We start from the raw sequence: 22,500 nt of genomic DNA on the forward strand, positions 1-22,500 counted from the left end.
ATGTTCACGTTCTCCGTGGGCCCCCAGTTCCGGCTCTTCCACACCTCCCAGGCCATCCCAGGCAGCCCTCGGCCAGGGTCAGCGGCAGCGTCTACGTGCAAGCCGTCCACCTCTGGGTGCCGTGCCCCTGCCCAGGTGACAGCACCAGCGGTGAGCGCTAGGATGGATCTGTGCGAGGCAGGGGCGACAGTGCGTCAGGAAAGGTCACCGCGGCAAGGGGCTGAACCCTGCAGAGGCTGCCATTCCTCCCCACAAAACGAGGCCCCTGAATGCTGCGCGTCGGGCCAGCGTGGGGATGGAGTGACCCTCGGGAGACGTGCCGCTTGGTACCGCCCAGTCGCTGCTAGCTGCAGCCGCTGTGGTCAGCACTTCTGTCCTCACTACTGGAGTTCGATGGTGCCCTTTTCCACTGGGCACCAAGCACAGCGCTGCCCCTTCTCCTGGCCTCCCCCGTGCCCCTCGTACTGCCCTCACTTGGGCCACCAGCCACACGGACCTTCTTTCTGTCGCTCCCTCCCGCCCCCGGCCCTCGCTTGGCCGTCCTCCCTGCTGACCGCTATCTCCCGCCCCCTTCCTGTGTCTCCTGCTGCCCTGGATGCTCTCAGGCTCCTCAGACGGGCACTATCCCCACACTCTGTAATCCGCAGTGTTCCCCAAAAGTGTCACCTCGCTGGCCAGACCACCAGCCCGTCCACCACTCTCTTCTCTGACCCCGTCCAGGGTTAGTGATGGGGGTGGTGCTTTCTGGAACCCGGGCCACTCCTGACTGTCTTGAGGTCTCTGTATTTTGGCTTTTCCATCCTCACGGCTCGTCTGGCCCAGGATGTCCCCAGCGGTGGTCACTCTCCTGCCCGGCTGGTTTCAACTCCCTGGGAAGTTGACTTGGGTTGACTTGGTCTGCGCTGAGCTGAATGGAGTCGAGTTGCCTGAGTTGGGCTTTCAGCTTCACTGAGGTCACCTGACCCAAGCTGAGTGAGTTAACTGGAGGTGACGTACACCAAACTGAACTGAGTTGAACTGAGCTGCTGGGTGGTCCGATCTGTGCTGGGTGGTCTCTGGGGGTCCAGTCGGATGCCCTGATCTTAAAGAAACAGAGAATGTACTTCTTTCCCTTGGTTCTGGGGTGTGTTGAAATAAGTTAAACCATTTCAAAGCCATTGCCAAATCCATTTCAGTCACCTGTCCTGAGGTCCTCGAAGAATTTCACTGCCACCTGGTTGGGGGGAGGGGGTAGCATCTGCTCCGCAGGCCCGGGCTTGGGGGCCAGCGTGCGATTGCTCTGACTTTTGGATCACTGATATGAAAACAATCTTCCAAAGACTTGAGAACCCAACGTGTTTAGTGTTTCACGTGTGAAACGATTTAGGGGAGAGAGAGAGAAGGTGCATAACCTCGGAACCTGCCCAGAGCGCCGAACGTTTTGTTCTGTTTGGGCCTGGTTGTGAAGGACCCAGCAGGTCACCCTCGGAGGTTGCACACCCTTGGCAGGCGGTTGGAGCTGGGGCGGGGTGAGGAGGGGGCGGCGGGGAGGTGTAACAAGGCCCGTGATATGCGCCTTGGATTAAAACGGGTCCTTTGGCAGCCACATGGTGGGGGATGGATTGGAAGTGGGGCGGCTGAGCCAGAACGGGGAGTTAGGGGCCTCCGCGGCATCCCGGGAGGAAGGGAGGCCAAGCCCAGTTGCACCCCTGAGGCAGCCAAGCCGTGTCCGCGAAGCACGCGGAGGTAAGGTCCCTCCCCAAAGACGCTTGTGCCCTGGCCAGAGCCAGGGTGGCTGGAGGCGTCCCAAAGGCTCCCAACCCTTCCCCATCCCCTTGTCCCCAGGGACACAGCACCTTCCCTCCCAGCACCTGCTGTCAAGAGTGATCTCGGAAGATCAGCCACACCTTTGAAAGCCGGTTTTAGCGTATTCACAGAGTTGCACAACCGTCAACTGCCTAATTTTAGAACACGTTCATCACCCCAAAAAGCTTCCCTGCACCCGTCAGCCGTCACTCCCCACCCCCGCTCCCCAGCCCCAGGCAAACACTCATCTCCTTTCCATCTCCGTGGCTTTGCCCATTCAGAACATTTCACGTACATGGGCTCCTATAACATGCGGTCTTTTGTGCGCGGCTTTTTCACTCAGCACGCTGTTTTCAAGTTTCACCCATGTCGTAGCAAGTGTCGGTGCCTCGTTCCTTTTTACGGCTGAATACGATTCTATTGAATGGATGTGCCACATTTCGTTTATCCGTTCGTCAGTTGACGGACACTTGGGTTATTGCCACCTCTAGACTGTTAGGAAAAAAGCCACTGCGAACGTTCACGTACAAGGTCTTGTGTGAACACGGGTTTCCATTTCTCCCGGGCGTTTCACTGCAAGTGGAAGGAATTGCTGGGTCACATGATAATTCCAGCCTCACATTTTTGAAGGAAGCTCCAGGCTGTTCTCCACAGTGGCTTCCCCATCTTTCACTCCCACCAGCCACGCATTCGTGACAATATTGTTCTCGTCTTTTCATGGTAGCTGTCCCGGCGGGTGTGAAGTGGCTTTGACTTGGGTGTCCTTCATGGCGATGACACTGGGCGTCTCTTTACCTGTTATTTGCCATCCGTGTCTTTTCTTTGGAGAAATGCCTATTCAAGTCCTCTGCCCGTTTTTTGAAATAATTTTTATTCGGTGTAGTTGATTTACGATGTTGTGTTGGTTTCAGGTGTACAGCAGAGTGAATCAGTTATACGTACACGTATATCCACTCTTTTTTAGATTCTTTTCCCATATAGGCCATTACAGAGTACTGAGTAGAGTTCCCTGTGCTATAGAGTAGGTCCTTACTAGTTATCTATTTTATATATAGTGGTGTGTATGTGTCGACCCCAATCTCCCAAATTATCCCTCCCCTCCCGCCTTACTACCCCCACCCCCGTAACCATAAGCTTATTTGCTGCATCTGTGACTCTATTTCCGTTTTGTAGATAAGTTTATTTGTCGCCTTCTTTTAGATTCCCCAAGATTTAGCACCTGTATGATTTGCAAAAACAACCAACAAACGAACGAAAGCAATGCCAGCAGACACCTCGCTTCCTCGTGTTGTAATAGAGCGAGCCTCAGACAGAGGGGCACAGAAGTTTCTTGAATGTGTGCCCCCGGCCAAAGGAACAAACCAATGGGTGAAAGAGGGAGTGAAGTTAAGAGAAACGAGACCCCAAGGGATTTCCCACCGCAGTGAGCTGTCCCCACCATGAGATGTGCGCTTTGTCCCAAGGTGTGTGCTGACCCCGGTTCCCAGCTGAGCTGCATTATTTCCACAGTCACCTTGCGTGTGTGGGGGGCAGGTCCTAACCATCTTCAGCCCCCACTCCTGATATGACTTCAGTTTTGAAGGGATACACGCCCATCTCAGGCCGGAGCCCTGCATCTTCACAGATGAGCAGAGTCTTCTAGACTTTCCTCCCCAGAACATGGGGGCCTGGGGGCCCGGGGGCTCTGGGGCTCCCAGGCCAGGGCTGATCGCCTGCTCCTGCCTCCAAGCTCCGAGCTGGACGTGGGGAATATCTGGGCCACATGCCTCAGCCCCAGCGGCGACCATGAATTACACGGTGATCATTTGATTACAGTCGGTGTTTGGGGCTCCCGGGTGGCGTGACAGCAGGGGAGTGTGGCCACCCGACACCTCCCTGGGGAAGGGGTGTGGCTGGACGTGAATGAGGGTGGGCTGTGACCAGGAAGGAGGTGAGGGAGGGCCGCAGCCTGCCCGGGGGGCCCTCCAAGTGGGCGTGAGCATGGCCCTGGGTGTGGCAGGGATTGGTGGACGTGGGAGGCATGGTGGGAGGGTGGGCAGCAGAGAAAGCTGCAGACTCAGCCCCCATCGTGCCTGGGCTGGCCTTGACCCCTGTCAGACCCCTACATTCGTCAGACCCCATACATGGAGCCACGCTACATTCGTCTCAGGGTCAGCAGAAGAGAGGCACGGTGGCCCCTTGGTCCGCCCGTCCTTCCATTGCTTCTCAGACCCAGGCGGGGCCAGGCCGGGGCACTTCACAGCCTATCCTGAGCTGTTTTTGTCAGAAGCCAGTGGGCCGTGCACGCTGGGCGGGCTGGTTTGAAGTCTCAGGATTGCAAAACCCTCACCCCGCAGGGTGCTATCCCTAAAGAAGTCGCCTGACTCAACCACAGGCCCCCCCCCCCCCCGGCCCTCGGGCAGGCATCCAGAGCTGGAAGGCAGAGCTGCCCCGGTGGGATGGGTCAAGGGCGGGACGGGAAGACAGCAGGGCAGCGAGCCCCCAGCCAGCCCGGGTGGGCAAGACTCGGACACAGAGTCCAGACTGAGCTGGGTTGGGGGCGAGGGGGCCTGGGCTTCCCCCCGCCCCTCCCCCCAACAGAAACCAGAGCCGGGGCAGGAGGGTGACTGGGCTGTCACGGGGACAGAGCTCACACTGCAGTCTTGCCCTCAGCACTGCCGCCAGCAGGGAGGCAGAGCCATCACGAGGCTCTGCTTCCCCGGGCCTGAGACGGGGACACCCTGCCTTCCTATCAGAGCCGGCGCTGGGCAACAAACACATACCAGGCCTCAAAGGGAAAGGTGACAGCAGCCTGCTGTCTCTGCACACCCTTCCCAAACCCCTTCCTTTGGAAAGACCTGAAAGGGAGAGTCCCCACAGTCAGCCACTTCCAGGGGCAAAAGCGCAAGTGTTCTGGGAGACCAGAAGGCGGTTCATGGAGATGTTCCTGGGTGCGGACCTTCAGGGATGAAGTCAGCAAGGGGCTGGTCCTCTATGGCTTCAGCTGGGCCTCAGGCTGCGCTGAGCACGGCAGCCCACATCTCTGACAAGGGCAACACCCTCCTCCCTTGTTCAATCATTTCTGCTTATGTTGCTATCATTTCCACCCTTCTGCTTACTTTGGGTTTCATTTGCTCTTCTTTTTCTACTTTCTTAAGGTAGAAACTTAGATCATTGATTTAAGACTTTTCTTTTCTTTTACTATGTCATTGAATGCTATAAATTTCCCTCTGAGACCTGCTTTAGCTGCATCCCTCAAATTTTGACATGTTTTCATTTTTCATTCAGTTTAAGATGTTTGTATAAAATTGTGATGATCTGTTCCTTGAAAGTTTAGTACAATTTGGGATAAAGCCATCTGGCCCTGGCTTTTTCTTGTGGGAAGATATTTTAACCACCACTTTAATACCTTTAGTAGTTGTAGGCTTATTCAAATGTTTTATTCCATCCTGAGTCCGTTCTATTGAGTTAGATATTTTCCTGAGAATATAGCCGTTCCTGTCTAGGTTTTCCAAAGTTTCTGGCATATAGTTGTTGAGAATATTCTTTTATTAGCTTTCAAATCCCTATTTGTAATGTTTCCTTGTTTTCTTTTATAATATTTTTATTTCTATCTTCTCTCAGTCTCACCAGAGCTTTATCTATTTTGTTAGTTTTTTTTTAAAGAACAAAATTTTTGCTTTATTTAGAGATTTCAAAAACGTACATAAAGGGAAAGATATACCATATTCATAAATAAGAGACAGTGTTATAAAGATGTCAATTCATTTCTTCCTCCTTCATCTATAAATTCAGTATAATTCCAATAAAAACCCCAATAGGTTTTTTTTTTCCATGAAACATAATTTGATGATTCAAAAATTTCTGTGCAAGAACAAGGAGCCACAAATACCAAGACCTTTTTCAGAAGCTCAGGGAAAGACCATTTCTTCCAGGTACCAGGACATATGGTGTAACACATAGTGATTCAGATGCTGCAGTGTGGGTGCAGGAATCGCTCATTAGCCCAGTGGAATAGAGAGCCCAGCAAAGACCTGCACAAATGTGAGGTTTTTGAGTGTGATCAAAATGGCATTGCCAGTCGCTGGAATAGGTAATTATTCATAATGAGAAAGTGAAGTTGGGCCCCGACCTCACACCATATTCAAAAATTCATTCCAGATGGGCCTAAGAATGAAACGTCAAATACAAAGCTTATAACCATTAGAAAATATGTTAGTTTGTATCTTTCAAAACTTAGCATAAAGGAATATTTCTCACATGAGACACAAAAGCATTGACTATGAAAGAAAAATATTAATAAATTTGTTTCTGTAAAGTAAGCACTTCTGTTCATTGAAAGACCCCTTAAAAACGTGAAAAGATAATTTTCAAAGTGGGATTTGCACTGGCTTTCTATTGTTGCTGTAAGGAACTCCCTCAAACCTAGTGGCTTCAAACAGCATGGATTTACCCCCTTTTGGTTCTTCTGTAGGCCAGAAGTCCCACACAGCCTGAGGGTCTGAAAGGTATCACAGGGCTGGTTCCTTCTGGAGGCCCCAGGAGAGAATCCATGCCCGACCTTTTTCAGCTTCTAAAGGGTCCTTGGCCCTTTCCTCTACCTTCAAAGCCGTCACATTGCTGCTCTCTGGCCTCTTTCCCACAGTCACGGCTTCTTTCAACCACAGCTGGGAAAGGCCCCACTTTTAAGGACTCAAATGTCTCATCGGGCCCACCTGGATGATCTAGAATACTCTACCCATCTCAAGGTGCAGCACCTGAACTGCATCCATAAAGTCCCTTGTACCACGTAAGGTGACATATTCATAGGTTCTGGGGATTAGAACATCTTTGGGAAGCCTTTTACTGCCTAATACAGGAATAGGTATTCCCAACACGTGAGTTGACAAAGAATTGGTTGGTTGGTAGGTAGAGAGATAGGAAGGGAGGGAAGGAGGGAGAGAGAGAGAGAGAGAGAGAGAGAGAGAAGGAAGGGATTGAGGGAGGGAGAAAGAAAGAAGGAAGGGAGGGAGGGAGGGAGAAAGACAGACAATGTACATCAAACTAATCAATAAGTGCACAAATAACTGAACAGAAAACTGGCCCAGGGCTGTGCCTTTCACAGTGGAGGACACGTGGCCAGTCAGTGTGCGAGAGCATCGCTGACACTGGTTTCATCTGGTGTAAATCCGGAAGCCTGATCACTAGGGCAGCAGACGGGGATGTGGGGCAATGTGGGCCCCGGGTCTCTCCTGAACCTCTAGTGGGACGCTTAGCAGAGCCACCACTTTGAAGGACAGCGCGGCATCACCTGTAAGGTGCAATTTCACATACCGATGACCCGGCTGTGGCAAGCCTGGGTACTCACCCTGGGGAAACTCCAGTCCGTGCCCAGCCGGAGAAGGTAAGCAGGAGTGCGTGTCGTCCTGCCCTCACCGAGCCACGTGCCCGTCCAGGAGGGAGAGTGAATGTACTCGGAGTGTCCACACAGAGGTGTCCTTCCCACCAGTCAAAACGAACGGACCAGGGTGACTCACAGCCGTGGGGGCGGGTCTTGGCAACATAAGCCCAGGGAAAAGCATAATACGTTTCTATAAAGTTTAAATCACTAAAATAAAAACTATATGTCCTTTTTTGGATATATATAAGTGTGATAAAGTTATATAATCAGGAAAGCAAGGAGTGAAGGACATGGATTCAGGTCGATGGCTCCCCAGGGTGGCAGAGGCAGGGGGATGGTTGAATTGGGGGCTGTCGGGGTCTAGCTTTTACTCTGAGCAGTGGGTTCCCGGGGGTTTTCTACATTATTGAGAGAGAACAACCAACTCTATAATGATGGATAAAAAAATGAAACCCCGCAACCAAGTGAGATTTATTCCAGATAAGCCCGGCCGGTTCAATATTCAGAATTCCATTAACAGAACCCATCACATCAACAGGCCGCAGAGAAAACTCTCAGGATCCTATCAAGTGATGTGGGAAAAGCACTGATAAAAATCTAGTATCCATCCGGGTCCTTCTCTCTGTCGAAGGGGTGGCGGAGGGTGCCTCCTTCCTCAGACAGAGGGAAGGGGACGCACGCTCTCCTGCGGGGCTCAGTGTGCCCAAGGTGAGTCCTACCGCCCGTCCCACCTGCCTGGTGTTGGAGCCACCAGAAAAGGGCACTCACGCCCTCCCCGGGCCAAGCCCAGCCTGGAGAGAGGAGAAGGCCCTCAGAGAGAGGGGCCAGCCAGGCCCTTCCCCAGAGACCGCAGAGTCTTTGTGTCCAGCAGAGAGGCTGGCCATGGGGCTGTCACCAGAGCAGGGGCCAGGCCGCAGCAGGCCTGAGCGGAGCTGGCCGGGCCCCAGTGTTCCCAGCCCTGGCTTCCCGTCGGCCTGGGGGGCTGCTTGGTTGCAAAGGCCATGGCTTTGTTCCGTGGACCTGGCAGAGGCGAGGGTGGCGGCAGCCTCTGGAGGCCACTGGGGCAGTCACTGGGTGTGGTCCTTTGTTCAGGTGAAGTGGGATCTGAGAACCTCGGGCCTCGTCCGGGCCTCGTCCAGGCCTCGGCGGGCACGGCCAGTGGGGCCCTTCCCAGTGGGGCACCTGTGGAGGGCCCGGCCACCGCCTGCTCACACACCACCTGGGAGGACTGCAAGAGGTGGGAACCTGAGGCCAGGGGACGTCCCCTCCCGGGGCTCAGGCCGGGGGTGAGGGGCTCATGGGGCCAGTGGCCCAAGCCCCAGAGGAGGAATCTCAGGGCCTCCTGTAGCCTGCTTTGGCTCCCCCTCCAAGCCCGTGTGCGTGTGTGTGTGTGCGCGCGCGCGCGCGCACGCGTGTGTCCTGAAGTATGTAAGTTGCCGCCCCCTCCCATGTAGGTGCACGAGTGTCACCAGGCCTGGGTGCTGCATGCAGGGGGCCCCTGTGAATGCATGTGCTCAGGTGAGCCCCGGTTGGAGGAGATGCGAGGACACAGACCTGAGTGCCTTCTGCACATGGGCCTGGCCCACCGTCCAGTAACGTCCAGTAACGTCCAGTAACATGGGGGGCCTTTGTCTCACTGGAGAGCATCTCATATGCTCTGCGCTCAAAAGTGGCCAACTCTGGGCTAAGTAGAAACCACCTGTCCCTGAGAACTTTAAAAGCTGCTTATCTTGAAAGGCTTTTAAAAAAACTATGGTATGATTTATTTATTGTAAAGTGCGCGAATCCTGCAGGAACAGATCAGCTTAGTTTTACGTATATACACCCTACATAAAAACCCACGAGGTCAGGACATAGAACACTTCCGTCCCACCTGCAGTTTCCTTCCCGCCTCCCCAGGGAAGCCTCCCCCGACACCCCCCACCCCTGCCGCCACAGGTAACCCCTATCCTGGCTCCTCTCACCGTAGAACAGTCTTGCCTGTCCTTGAGCCTGCGCGGAACCGTATCTGCATACAGCTTTGTCACCGGCTGGCCTTCCTATGAGGGAAGCCGCTCTAAAGATTCTGATAGATATATTTGGTGGACGTGAACACTCGTTTCTCTGGATTAAGTATCTGGAGAATGCGAAATGCCAGGTCCCAAGGCTACAGCCAAACAGCTTTCCAAAGTGAACCAACACACGTTCCCACCAGCAGCGCATGGGCGTCTGTCACTCCACAGCGTCTGTGACGCTGGATGTTGTCAGCCTTTTTAAGTTTGGCCATTTTAGCGAGCGTATATGGGTACCCCTTTCGGGTTTTCATCTGCATTTCCCTAATAGGTCATGACGTTGAGCTCCTTCTCATGGGCTTACTGACATTTGGGCATCCTATGTGAAAAGCACCTGTTCAAATCATCTTTTTAAATCGTGTGGTCTTTTCCTTACTGATCTGTAGGCATATTCTCAGTATATCCTGGCTACAAGTCCTTTACCAGAAAATATCCTTTCCTGGCCTGTAGAGCATCTGTTCATTCCTTTAATGACGTCTTTTGATGTCTAGAAGGTCTTAATTTTAAGGAAGGGCGATTTGTCGAATTTTGTTGTTGTCAGTGTTGCTTGTGTTTGGGGAAATCTTCCAAGGTCATAAAGATATTCTCTTGCTCTCTTCTGGAGGTCTGATGGTCTCTGCCTGCACGCTTTGATCTAAAATCTAACGTGAATTAATTTTGTGACTGCTGTGTGGCGGGGATCATGGTTCGTATCTTTTGCATACAGCTATCCAAATTGTCCCAGTACCATTGACTGAAGAGAACATTCTTTCCCCCACTGGATTGCACTAGTGCCTCGGTTATAAACACAGTGACCACATATGCGTGTTTGTGCTTCTGAATGTTTTATTCTGTCCGGCTGATCTATCCTCTACCTAACACGGCTGTGTTAAAAGCGTATTCTAATACCACATCTCTCTAATACACTCTACTCATCGCTATAGCTTTACAGTACCTTTTGAACTGGCAGTGTGAGTCCTCAACTTTGTTGTTCTTCAAAATTGTCGTGTCTACCTTAGCCCTTTGCTTTTTCACCAATATTTTAGAATCAGCTTGAAAATTGTGCCCCCCGGAACTGAATAAATAAAAGCACTCTGCTATGGATTGGAAGTACACTTGACCCATACCTCAAAATTCACCTCTTAACAAATATTGAGTCTTCCAATTTATAAACGTATTATGTAACCCTCAACTGATTTAGGGCCTCTTTAATTTCTCTCACTAATGTCTAGTATGTTTCTGTGTAGGGGTCTTGTTCACCTCCAGCAGATTTATTCTTAGGTATCTTATGGGTTTTGATGCTGTTACAATTGGTATCTTTTTATTTCATTTTCTAGTTGCTTGTTACTAACATAGAGAAATACAATTGCTTTTTGTATATCATCTTTAAAACCGGTGTTCTTTCTAAATTCATTTAGCCATAGAATAATGTATCTGAAGATTCTGAAGGGGTTTTTAACATATATGATTATGTCATTTGCAAATAATGACAAAAGTTTTATTTTGTCCTGTCCAATTATTGTATCTTTCATTTCCTTCCCCCCTCCCGTCACCCAATGCACTGGCTGAGACTTTGGGGATAATATTAAGTAGAAACGGTAATGGCGGACATCCTTGTCTTACTCCCCGTCTCAGGAGGAGTATTTCACCATTAAGCATGATGTTTGCTTACATTTTGTTTGCTTTCGTGTTTGTTTTTTACGTAATGGAGTTTCCTCCTATCCCTAGTTCTCTAAGGGTTGTGTTTTTAATTATGAACGGGTCTTGAGCCTGATCACATGTTTTTCTGCATCTTTTGAGTTGCTTATATGTTGTTTTCTTACTTGTTCTGTTGATGTGGTGAATAACAGTGATTGGTTTTCGGCTGCTAAACCAGCCTTGCGTAGCTGGGTTGAACTACACTCGATCATTTATCTTTACATATGGCATTGGGTTCAATTTGTTGGTATTGCAGGTAGGATATTTGCATCCATGTTTACGAGAGAGACTGGCCTGTGACTTTTCTTTCTTGAAACATCCTTGTCGGGTTTTGATATCAAGGTTATACTGACTCATAAAAATCCTCTAAAAAGATTTGTATAAAATTGGTATTATTTCTTCCCATTTAAGGAAGAATCTACTGGTGAAGTCATCTAGACCTAAGGCTTTTTTGTGTGTAAATTCCAAATCTAATTTATTTAATTAAAATTGGGCAATTTGGATTTTTAAGTTTCTTCTTACGTCTGCTTTTATATGTTGTGGTGTTTTTAGGAATTAATCTATTTTACCTAAACTATCAAGATGATTTTTGTACGTAATATCCTCTAAATAGGTTCTTAAAATATCTCTAGTTAGTCTTTTCAGAAAATCAAATTTTGGCTTCGTTGATTTTCCTTAACGAAATGTTCATTTTTTATTTCATTGAATTGTGCTCTTACCTTTATTATCTCTTTCCATCTACCTGCTTGGGATTTAATTTACTATCGTTTAAACTTCTTGAGACAGACGTTGGCCTCTCCTCTTCTCTTAATATATGATTTAAGATCATAAAGTTTCCTCTAAGCACTATTTCATGGTACCTCAAGCACTTATTTTAGCTGTAAGTTGTGACACGGAACATTTTTATTGTGATTCAATTAAAAGTATTTTTCAATTCTTACCAGATTTCCTCTTCGATCCTTGAGATATTTAATTTCCAAAACACTTAAGGATTTTCCAGTTATCTTTTTCTCATTCATTTCTAGCGTAATCTCTCTGTGGTCAGAGAACATACACATGTGACTTACTTTCTTTGAAATTTGTTGGGACTTGCTCTTCAAGCCCTGCACACGGTCCCTTCTGGTAGATGTTCCCTGTGCGCTTGGGAAGCTTAGATGCCCTTTGGGCACTGAGCACGGTGTTCCGTAAGCGTTGATCACATCAAGTTCCTCCTCGGTTCATTCAGACGTGTCTCTCTTTAGATGTTTTCACAGCTCCTCTATCTGTTACCCACCGAGGTGCATTCAAATCTCCCACCATGATTGTGGATTTTCTCTTTCACCTTTAGTTCTGCCAGCTTTTGCTTTTATATATTTGAAGCTTATGTTGTTAAGTACATACAGATTTAAAATTGATCTCTTCCCACCAAATTTTGACCACTTTTTTTTTTTTTTTTTGCCACGTGGCATGCGGGATCTTAGTTCCCCAACCAGGGATGGAACCCCTGCCCCCTACAGTGGAAGCATGGTGTCCTAACCACTAGACTGCCAGGGAATTCCCTTGACCGCTTTTTAAATGATGAAATATCCCCTCTTCATCTCTGGCAATACTTAAAGTCTTCTTTGTCTTATATTAGTTTACCTGCACTAGCTTTCACTGGGCAACGCCAATGTATGTCTTTTTCTATCCTTTTACTGTCAACATTTCTATGCCTATCTATTTCAGTATATTTATAGGCAACATCAAATTGTTTTTTTAAATCTCATCTGACGATCTTGGTTTTTTAATTGGAATATTTAGTCCCTCTGCAATGCATGCAACCTGCTATCTCACTTTTCTTTTTCCCATTTGTCCCATCACTTCCGTTTGACTTCCTTTCCTGCTTCTTTGGGTTAATCAAAACTTGTTATTAATTAATTTTTATCCCCTATTAGCTTGTTAATTCTACAGTCCTTTATTATTCCATCAGTGGTTGCCCAGAGATTATCACACACATCCTTGACTCGCTGGAGTCGACCTCAGATGAGCACTTTTACCGTTTCCCTGACAACACGTGGTGCTCACCACTGTTTATCTCCACTGATGCCTCCTCCCTTTTATGCTATTTTTATCATGTATTTTTAGCTATAGCTATGCCTTAAACCTCAGGAGACATTATCACGATTATTTCAGTCACTTTAATTTACTAACTTGAACTTTCTCACATATCTGTCCTTTTCTACATTCTTAATTCCTTCCTGTATTTCTGGGCACCCTTCTGGGACCATTGCTCTCTACCTGGGGAGACCCCTAAGTCGTTCTTTCAGTGCAGGTCTCCCAGCAGTGAATTCTCTCGGTCTAGTTTTCACCTTCTTTTTTTTTTTTAAATTAATTTATTAATTTATTTATTTATTATTTTTGGCTGTGTTGGGTCTTCGTTTCTGTGCGAGGGCTTTCTCTAGTTGTGGCGAGCGGGGGCCACTCTTCATCACAGTGCGTGGGCCTCTCACGGTCGCGGCCCCTCTTGTTGCGGAGCACAAGCTCCAGGCGCACAGACTCAGTAGTTGTGGCTCATGGGCCTAGTTGCTCCACGGCATGTGGGATCCTCCCAGACCAGGGCTCGAACCCGTGTCCCCTGCATTGGCAGGCTGATTCTCAACCACTGCGCCACCAGGGAAGCCCTCACCTTCTTTTTTTATAATTATTGTAGAAAATATGCATAACATAAAATGTACCATTTTAACCATGTTTAACTGTATCATTCAGGGGCATTAAGCACATTCACGTTGTTGTGTAACCATCACCATCATCTCCAGAACTGTTTCATCTTCCCAAACTGACACCCTGTCCCCATTGAATGCTCACTCCCCATCCCCCTCCCCTCAGGCCCAGCCCCACCATCGTACTTTCTGTCTCTGTAGACTTGATGACTCTAGGTCCTCATACAAGTGGAACTATACAGAGTTTATCCTTTTGTGACTGGATTATTTCACTTGAACCTTCATTTTTAAGAACGTATTTGATGGGGTATAGCATGCTAAGTTGGTAGGAATTTTCCTTGAGCACTTTAAGGATGTCATTCTGGCTTTCATCCTTTCCATTGACAAGTCAACCATCAGGATAATGTGTCATCATTCTCACCCCCACCCCCCTGACTTTAGAGCTTCTGCAATGTTCCCTGTGGTCTTCAGCAGGGTTACTCCGATGGGCCTGGGTCTGTTGTACCTTGTCTCTCTCTCCAGCTGGATCCAAAGAGCTGTTTGAATCTGTGGCCTGATGTCTTCCATCATTTGGGGAAATTCTGTGCCACTGAGGCTTCAAAATGATTTGTTCTCCATTTCGCCTCCTCTCCTTCTAAGGTGTTAGACGTATTAGAACTTCTAACCTCATCTTATATGCCTTGCACTTTTTCCTAGATGTTTAATCTACTTTCCCTCCATACTCTAACCTGGCTATTTTCTCCAATTCACAAATATTCTCTTCTCCTCTGCCAGCAAATTCATCTACTGCATTTCTTAATTGCCATGAGTGTCCTTTTTGTTCTGGAATTTCCTTTCTTTCTTTTTCATATAGATTTTACTTCTCTGGTGAAATTCTCCATCTTGTCATCTATTTTCTTGAACCTACTTATCAAGGTTATTTTCAAGTCCTTATCTAAAAACTCTGAAGCAAACCAATGCAACTGTTTGCTCCTGAGTCTGTGGGTCGGCGTATTGGGCTCCTCACCTGGCTGGTCTCACCTGGCTCGTCCAAGCGGCAGCTTGGTGGTGACTGGGTGGTCTCAGCTAGCCTCCGGAGCCTGGAGCTGTCGGGCTGTCAGCCAGGGTGCCTCAGCTCTCCTCCACGTGGCTTTTCTAGCAGCCCAGCTCAGACATGTCCACATGGCAGCAGCATTCCGTGATGATGGAAATAGTTGGGGGGAACTCCGATTGGGGGGAACTGCAAAGGATTTACACCCATCTCTAACCTCCCCCCACCCACCCTCTGGCCATAAATTTTTACATTCCCCCCAAAGTAAAATTCACTCACCCCTCCAAGAGACACCAAAGTCTCATGCGATTAGAGACGGCACCCTGTCCAAAGTCCAGCATCTTACGATAGGCCTTTTTTTTTTTTCAGCCTCTGCCCAATGCCTGGTCCCCAAACCAGCACTATGCGTTTCAGGATTTTGATATGATGTACCCCACTTTGGGGTCCTAATTTCTTTTCATCTATTGCAGCGTGGTAAACCACACCTAAAGTTAGTGGCTTCACACTGCAGCTCTTTCCTTATTCATGAGTCTGTGGGGCAGCCATTTGGGCTCGGCTCAGCTGGGAGGTTGTCCTGCTGGCTCTGCGTGGGGTGACTCTCACAGCTGCCGTCCCCTTGGAGGCTTATCAGGGCCGGGTGGTTGAAGATGGGCTCGATTCACATGCCTATTCCTTGGTGCTGGCTCTTGGCCAGAGACCATGATTCTCCACGCGGCCTCTCCAGCCAGCCAGCTCAGGTGGTTCAAGCGACCCCATTCCAAGAGCACACAAGTTAGACACAGTGGGACTTCCCCAGCGTTCTTTTCATCACAATAAGCGTCAAGGTCAGCCCAAATTCAAGCAGTGAGAAGACCAACTCTATCCCTTGATGCAAGAGCTACAAGTCTTTAAGGCATTCAATCTACCACATCTTTAGATCTGTTTCCGTGGTCTGTTTTGTCCATTTGTTTTCAGTCTGTTGAGTATTAAAAACAGAACAGAGGCTCCATGATCTTATCCCCACAGATAACTCAGTTTTCTCTGGCGTGCAAAAGGTGCGGGACAGAGCACCTTGCTCCAGGTGGGGATTGAGGTGATTTGAGGCTATGGCAGGGTTGGGGGCTCTCATCTGAAAGCTTGGGGTGTTTGCCAGGCCCCCGTCTCCTTGGTGACTCTGAATCGCAATTCTCTCCCCAGTGACGTGAGTCTGTGGAGGCCTCTGCTTAGCTCTTTATCCTTCTAGCAGCTGCTTCTTGCTCCGTTTCTCAGAATCTCACCCCATGCTGTGCGGCTTAGTTCACAAATGCTTCAAGGGGAAATTGCGTGAAAGGGGGCTTCCTTCCCTGTGGCCCCCCATTCACCAGGATCTTGGCCCATCACGTCCTGGATGTCTTTGCAGCCCTGGACTCCTGCCGGCCCAGGGAGCCCCCTGCCTCCCATTCGGCTAGCATGCCCCACACAACAAACGCACAAACGCACACGTGGGCTCTCCCAGTTCGTTTCTCTTCTGGGATCTCAGCCCTTGGAGTCTTCCTTGCTCTCAAAGCCATCACACAGCTGTGGTGGTGTTCTCAGCAGAAGGTTTGGTCAGATGCAAGCCTCAGAGGCAGAAGGAAAATCCCCACTGGTTCCACGTGGATGTATTTCCTTCCGGTCTTTTTCCTATGAGCATATATATATATCAACGATTGTGTTTCCCTTTTTAATGACGTTTCTAGAAGGAACTTCAGAGGGGATACCGCACGGTCTTCTTAGCAGGGTGGCTCAGGTGGTAGCTATCCCTGGCTCATTTGTCCGGCAGCCCTATATTTTCCAAGTGGGTACCGGTGGGCGGGCTATAAAACCTTCCAGCTGGAACGGACCTTAGCTGTCATCTGTTTGTACCCCTCCCCACGCTCCTAGTGAGCAGCCGGAAGGCCCAAGGGTAGAAAGAAGCTTCTGTGTCTCTACCGTGAGTGAGGGGCAGAGCCATTGCCAACTCGGGACCCTGACTCCTCCCCCACTTCTGAGCGACAAGCAAGGCGAGGGTCCCTCTAGGGTCATCCCCCTAATTTAAAGCCTCTTGGCCTCAGCCTCTCCTCCTGCCACCAGGATGTGAGCTTGCAGATCCCCATCGGAGGGGGTCGATCACTCTCCTTGTTTCTGGAAAGGCCCAGCCCTTTGCCGGGGATGGGGGGCACATTTGGGAAGCCTCCGAGCCTCTGAGAGTGGTGGGCGCGGGATGACCATCTGGTCCGCACTCACGCCCTCCTCCCCATTCTCCACTGCAGGCTGCGGGAGCACCACCGGGCCACCATCAAGGTCATTAGGCGCATGCAGTATTTTGTGGCCAAGAAGAAATTCCAGGTGAGTCCTGTACTCAGCCCTCCTGCCCTGGTCCACCCTGAAAGCCCCTCTCCCACCCACAGCGCAGGCTGCGGGGTCCCCATGCCCTGCCGTATCTGAGACCTGACCCTTCACCCGTCAAACACCCTGCCATGACTTCAGAATCCGTCCCCAAGACAGCAGACCCTGGAGAGACACTTCCCTGATCGGCCTGGACCCTGAGGCCCGGCGCAGAGCCCAGAGGCACGCAGAGCCCGAGGACTCATGGGCCCCTCCCACCCCCACCAGACAGGAGTGGGAGTGACTCGGGGAGGGTGCGGAGCCCGCCCTGCGTCACCTGGGCAGGAAGTGCTCTGTCCCAGGCCGACTCAGGGCTCTTGTCCCCCTCGCCCACCCTGTGGGAGTCGGAACAGAGGGGAGACCCAGCCCTGCTCTGTGCCCCGGGGTGGCCCACCTTTGCAGGGAGAGGTAGGGTCTCTCTGGCTGGGCGGGGCTGGAGACTGTGGGCTTCCCCATTGGCACTCCTGCCAGGGGTGGGTCTCCTGCAGCCCCTGGGAGCCCGCAGAGGAAGCCAGCTGGCAGCAGGCTTGGTGCCCTCCTTCCTACGTGGGGACCGTCCTCCGTCTGAGGAGCGGGGCCCAGCTCAGCCCTGACTCTGAGAACATGGAACCTTAGGAAGCAGGGACCCTTGGGGGAGGCCATTCTCTTTCCAGAAGGCTTGGCCACTGGTGCCTTTCAAAAGTGAGTCCTTGGTGGAGCCAGGACTGGGGGTCGCCCAGAGCCAACCAACACCCACATCCCCTGGGCCTGCTTCGCCAAGCAGGGGAGGTTGGCGGGGGGGCTTGTTCACAGCCCCTGGGAGGTCACAGCGAGGCTGGGACAAGAGCCAGCCCCCTCCGGGCCGCACCTCCCACCCCAGGCTGAAGGCTTGACGCTGGCTCGTCCCAGCCCCCTCAGCAGAGCCCTCACCGCCCAGGCCACAGAGCCAGACTCAGTGCGGGGTTCTGGAAAGACCCCACCCCCTGGCAGCCCTGGGGAAGAACCCTTCCCCCGCTGGTAGTGGGAGCAGGAGCCCAAGGGGCTGGCCCAGGACGGCGTCCACGGGTGCCCAGCCCTCACACAGGCTCTGCCATGACACGACCGCCACTGATCCTGGCCCCAAGGACAGCCCTGGTGAGGCCCTGCCCCGGCCGCCCCGTTCCTCCGGCTACCCGGCAGCACCCGCGGCCCCCTTGGCTGGGTGGTTTGCACACAGAGTCCCCGGTGGCATCCTCCTGCCTGCCCGTCTGTCCGCCTGCAGCCCTGGAGGGGGGCCGTTCCCCACCAAACTGGGCCAAGTTGTGCTAAGACTCCCGCCAGGGCCTGGGACTCCTCATTGTTGGAACAAAAGAGTCGTGGTGAATGCTATTGTCGGCCGGCGCCAGGAGGTCTGCCCAGCAGTGTTCTGGGCGAGATCCGACGGTCCCGGACAGAGGGCTTCTGGGTTCTGTGGCTGTTCCTCCCCCGAGGGCCTGCTGCCCTGGCGGTACCAGCAGAGGGGTGGCTTGGTGGAGCAGGGAGCTCAGGGGGCGCTGGGTGAGGGCGGGCTGGCCTCCTGGGGAGGGAGGAGGAGGAATGGCAGGACCCCCCTCGGGGGTCAGGTCTGGGCAGGACTGCTCCCAAGAGCAGAAGAGGCCCCCGGAAGGGCCACGATGTGTCGCCCTCGCTCGAGGGCCGTTGGTGCTGACGTCTAAAACCACAGACGTCAACCTGGGGAGCAGAGGGGTCAGCGGGGACTCTTCCAGGATGGGGATGGTCCCCAGCCTGAGCAGCTGGGCCACCAGCGTTCCAGAGCAGGCCCCGGCAGGGCAGAGGCCATAACCTCTGCCTGGGGCACTGTTGGGCCACGCAGGGCCATGCCAGGGTGGACAGCAGGCTTCCTGGGGGCTGCTTCCAGGGTCTGGGGCACCCAGCAGGGCAGGCGGAACCTTGGGGCTCATGGCAGGCCCAGCTCTGGGGGTGATGTGAGCAGCTTCCAGCTCAGAACCACAGCCCGCCCTGGGCAGATGGGCGCCACAGTGGCTGGAGCAGCTGTGGACGCTGGTGAGCGCCCGTCACAGACATGCAGGCAAGACCTCCCTTCCAGGCCGAGGGTCTCCTTTTCTGCCTCAGGACACAGGCCAGGGTCCTGCGAATGGCCTGGAGGCTTCCGGAAGGAGGCTGGGCAGCCTCACCTCCCCTGCTCCCTGCCCCTCCCCTCGGCGCAGGACCCCCGGGGGGGCCTTCAATAAATTGGGCGGGGCCCTTTGAGCGGAGGCGCTCCCGGGAGCTTCCTGGTTTGAGCAAGGCCAGAAGCTGGGGCAGCAGGAGGCCTCCAGGAAGGAGGGACCCATGCATGGACGTAGAAGCGGTGGACGAGTCCCTGGCAGTGAGGGACTCTGTGGGGCTCCAGGGGCGGCCCCCCACCCAGGCCCAGCTGTCAGGGATGCCGTCCCTTCCCCCGCAGCAGCCCGTCTGTCTGTCTGCTGCACGCCCACCCCCATCTGGCCTCAGGGGCTGCAGAAGTGGCGGGTGGCCCCCCTGCCCGCCTCGCCTGCCGATAAGTACCCAGCTGGCCGCCCCTGCGTCTGGCCGGAGGAGCCAGAGCCTCTCAGCCCTTCACGTTTGCCTTGAACTCGCATGTCCACCGGCGGTCAGTCTGGACAGCCCGGCATTATCTCGACTCATCTCAGGCTCCTGCTGCTGCCAAGGAAATGAGCTCTAGAGAGAAAGCTGAGATGATGTCTCCAGCCGGGCCCCAGGCCACCACTCGACAAAGGCCTCCAGGAGCTCTGAGCAGACCCTGGTTGGGGGGCGGGAGGTGAACTTCTCAGCTCCGAGACGAGTCTCAGGGGGCCTGGGACCCCACCGTGCCACGGGTCCTGGGTGTCAGTCGGGCCTCGGTTACCCTGTTGTGGTCCACACCCTAGACAAGGCGAGGCTGGGGGTGGGCGGCCTGCTCACGAGCCCCACCCCACCCGCACCCCCGCTTCTGCAGACATGCACACGCATGCCCGGGCACACACACACCTGTCACCTGTACTCTTATGCCTTCCCACGGGGACATCCGTATTCACTTGTGTACACAGAGGCTCTTAACACGCTCAGGTGCCCAGATTCCCCTGCACGCTGCGGGCCGTGACCTCCCAGGGCGTCTGGGGGACCAGGGCAAGGACCCGCTCCATCCCAGGCCAGGCCTGCCCCACTTTGACCTCTAAACCCAGACTTCCCCTCTTCTGATCCCACCCCAGACGGCTCCAGCAGGCCTGGAGGTGCCCAGTATAGCTCACAGGAGGCCAAGATCACAACTCAGTGGCGTGTGCGCTGAACAGCAGTGCAGACCCTGGGCTCAGCCGCAGACACTGTCACGGCCACCTCGGGCTCTCCTGGCAAGAGCCAGTTCAGGACCCGCTGGCCTTTCTCACCTACCATCTTACTTCATCCCCACTCCCTCCCTGCCAGCCAGAGGGCTCCGCATCCCCAACTCACAGAAGGACAAACTGAGCCCTGGGGTATTACCACTAGCCTGTAGCTAAGGGCCACTGTTACCCTTGTCATGAAGCTGAGTGCGTGGCAAGTCAGAGAGCCTGCCAGAGTCCCGCCCCCTCCTGACCCTGAGACCCCACCACGGGCCTTGGCATGTAGGCCACAAAGGGACACAGGGTGGTCCCGGGGCCCAAAGCGGGGCTGGGTGTTACTGTGAGGGCCCCGCCTGGCGGATCTTGTGAGAGCAGGAACCCCCTGGAATTCTTGTGCCCAGAGTCCCTGACAGGGAGGAGGATTCTGCGCTGCCCCGGGGTTCCTGGGGTCCAGGACGATGTGGGGGGCTGCGAGAACATAGTTAAGCCGCCAGCATTGATGGCAGGGCCCCTGGACATGTCCGAAGGGTGCCCAGAGATCGAGGCAGGACCCTGCCCTCAGGGGAACCCCATCTTTCTGGAAGGCAGAGGTGGCCCTACCCTTAGCCTGGGGTAGCCCCAGTCTCTGGGGTGGCACCCCAAGGAGAAGGAGGCCTCAGGTGGGCAGGGAGGACAGGTGGCCTGGGGCTCCCGGGGTTGAGACCTGGCCCTGACCCTCAACGGGCCTCTGTGCCGTATTACTTCTCTCCCTCTGACCCGCCGGCCCCGCCCTGGCCTGCCAGCTGTCTGGCGTGTCTCTCAGGCCCCCTACACTCCCCAGCAAGAGGCAGGAACCTCCCAGCCCATCACTAGTGTGGGCCCTTCAGGGTTAATGAGACCACCTGGGGCCCCCAGCCCCGTCTCCCCGCGGTTCTCCCAACAGAAGTAGCCTATATCCCCACGCGGCTCTGGCTCGCTTGTGTGGGCGAAGGGCCTCCTGGGCCATCGGACCCCGACACGGCCAGCCCGATGCTCCCTGGGCGTTTTGCTGCCGTCGTGAGAAGCCCGGTTCTCTCTGCTGTGGTCTTACCTGAGCCCCGGAGGCATTTATGGGTTCAGGGCTGGCGCCGAGCCTGGAGCTCTGGGGTCACCTTCCCTGCCCCCATGGCCGCAGGCCTGCCGTGGGACCAACCTCCCTTCCCAGGCAGCCTGGGAGCCCCAGCAGGAGGCCTGTCCCCCGGGGCCACCCCTGCTCAGCTCAGGGGACTGCCTGGGAAGGGGGTGGGGTGGGCCACCTCCCCGTCCCAAGAGCAGTGGGTGCGCCGGCCGACAAGTGTGTGGAGGGTGAGCTTGGGGCCCAGGCAGGCGGTGGCCGCACAGAGCTGTGCCCTCCACGCAGTGACTGGCGGCCATGCTGGCCCCCTGCTCCCAGGCCCTCGCCTGGGCCAGCTCTTCCAAGGCAGCTTGAAAACAGGGACCAGTGGCCTGGAAAGGGAGAGTGGGCAGGTCCCTGCGGGTGAGCGGGCAGGAAGCTGAGGCCCAGAGAGGCCGAGGTACTGGCCCAGGGTCACCCAGCTCCCGGGGAGGATGAGCCCGGCCACTGCATGTGCGCTGATCCAGGCCCGCCCCGTGGTGCCACGCGGGCAGCTCCTTAAATCCTGGAAGACCACGGAAGGCGGGCGCGGTCACTGCGCTAACGCTGCGCCCGCGGCGTGACTCTCTCTCTCCCACCGCAGCAAGCGCGGAAGCCCTACGACGTGCGGGATGTCATCGAGCAGTACTCCCAGGGCCACCTCAACCTCATGGTGCGCATCAAGGAGCTGCAGAGGAGGTGGGCGCGCGGGGCCCGGGGGGCGGGGCCCGGGGGACGGGGGGGGGATCTGAGCGGGCGGGGGAGGGGCAGGGGCTCACTCCACACATGGCCATGCCTCAGAGACGCTGGACACTTCACAGCCCAGCACATACCCTGTGAGCAGGGGCCAGGTCCAGCCCCAGGAGACACCCCCTCCAGGAGAGACCCTACCAGTTGGGAGCTGAGCACCTGAACCCCTGGTAGCCGGCGTCCTCTGGCTTCTGACTTGGGGCCCACAGAGCTCATCCTCATGGAAGCAGCGTGGTCCTTGGGGGCCTGCGTGGGCTCAGACCAGCTGCATCTCCACGGTGGGCTGGCCTGGGAACCGAGCTCTGTGCGACGCAGGGTGTGGCTGGGAGACGTGCCTGTCCTGACCACAGGCCAGGCCAGGGGCTCAGGCTGCCCCCG

General features: G+C 53.7%; 1 protein-coding gene across 1 annotated transcript in view; it reads left to right on the forward strand.

Annotated features, from left to right (window-relative positions):
• The window catches only part of KCNQ1 (potassium voltage-gated channel subfamily Q member 1), a 345,053-nt gene that overhangs the window by 252,602 nt on the left and 69,951 nt on the right, over positions 1-22,500 (forward strand). Inside the window, exons 12-13 of the mRNA XM_067747923.1 lie at positions 16,830-16,905; positions 21,977-22,071. Of these exons, the coding sequence (XP_067604024.1) occupies positions 16,830-16,905; positions 21,977-22,071 (171 nt within the window). The remainder of the gene's footprint in view (positions 1-16,829; positions 16,906-21,976; positions 22,072-22,500) is intronic.

Source organism: Pseudorca crassidens, chromosome 9, assembly GCF_039906515.1.
Source record: "Pseudorca crassidens isolate mPseCra1 chromosome 9, mPseCra1.hap1, whole genome shotgun sequence".
NCBI classification, from domain to species: domain Eukaryota; kingdom Metazoa; phylum Chordata; class Mammalia; order Artiodactyla; family Delphinidae; genus Pseudorca; species Pseudorca crassidens.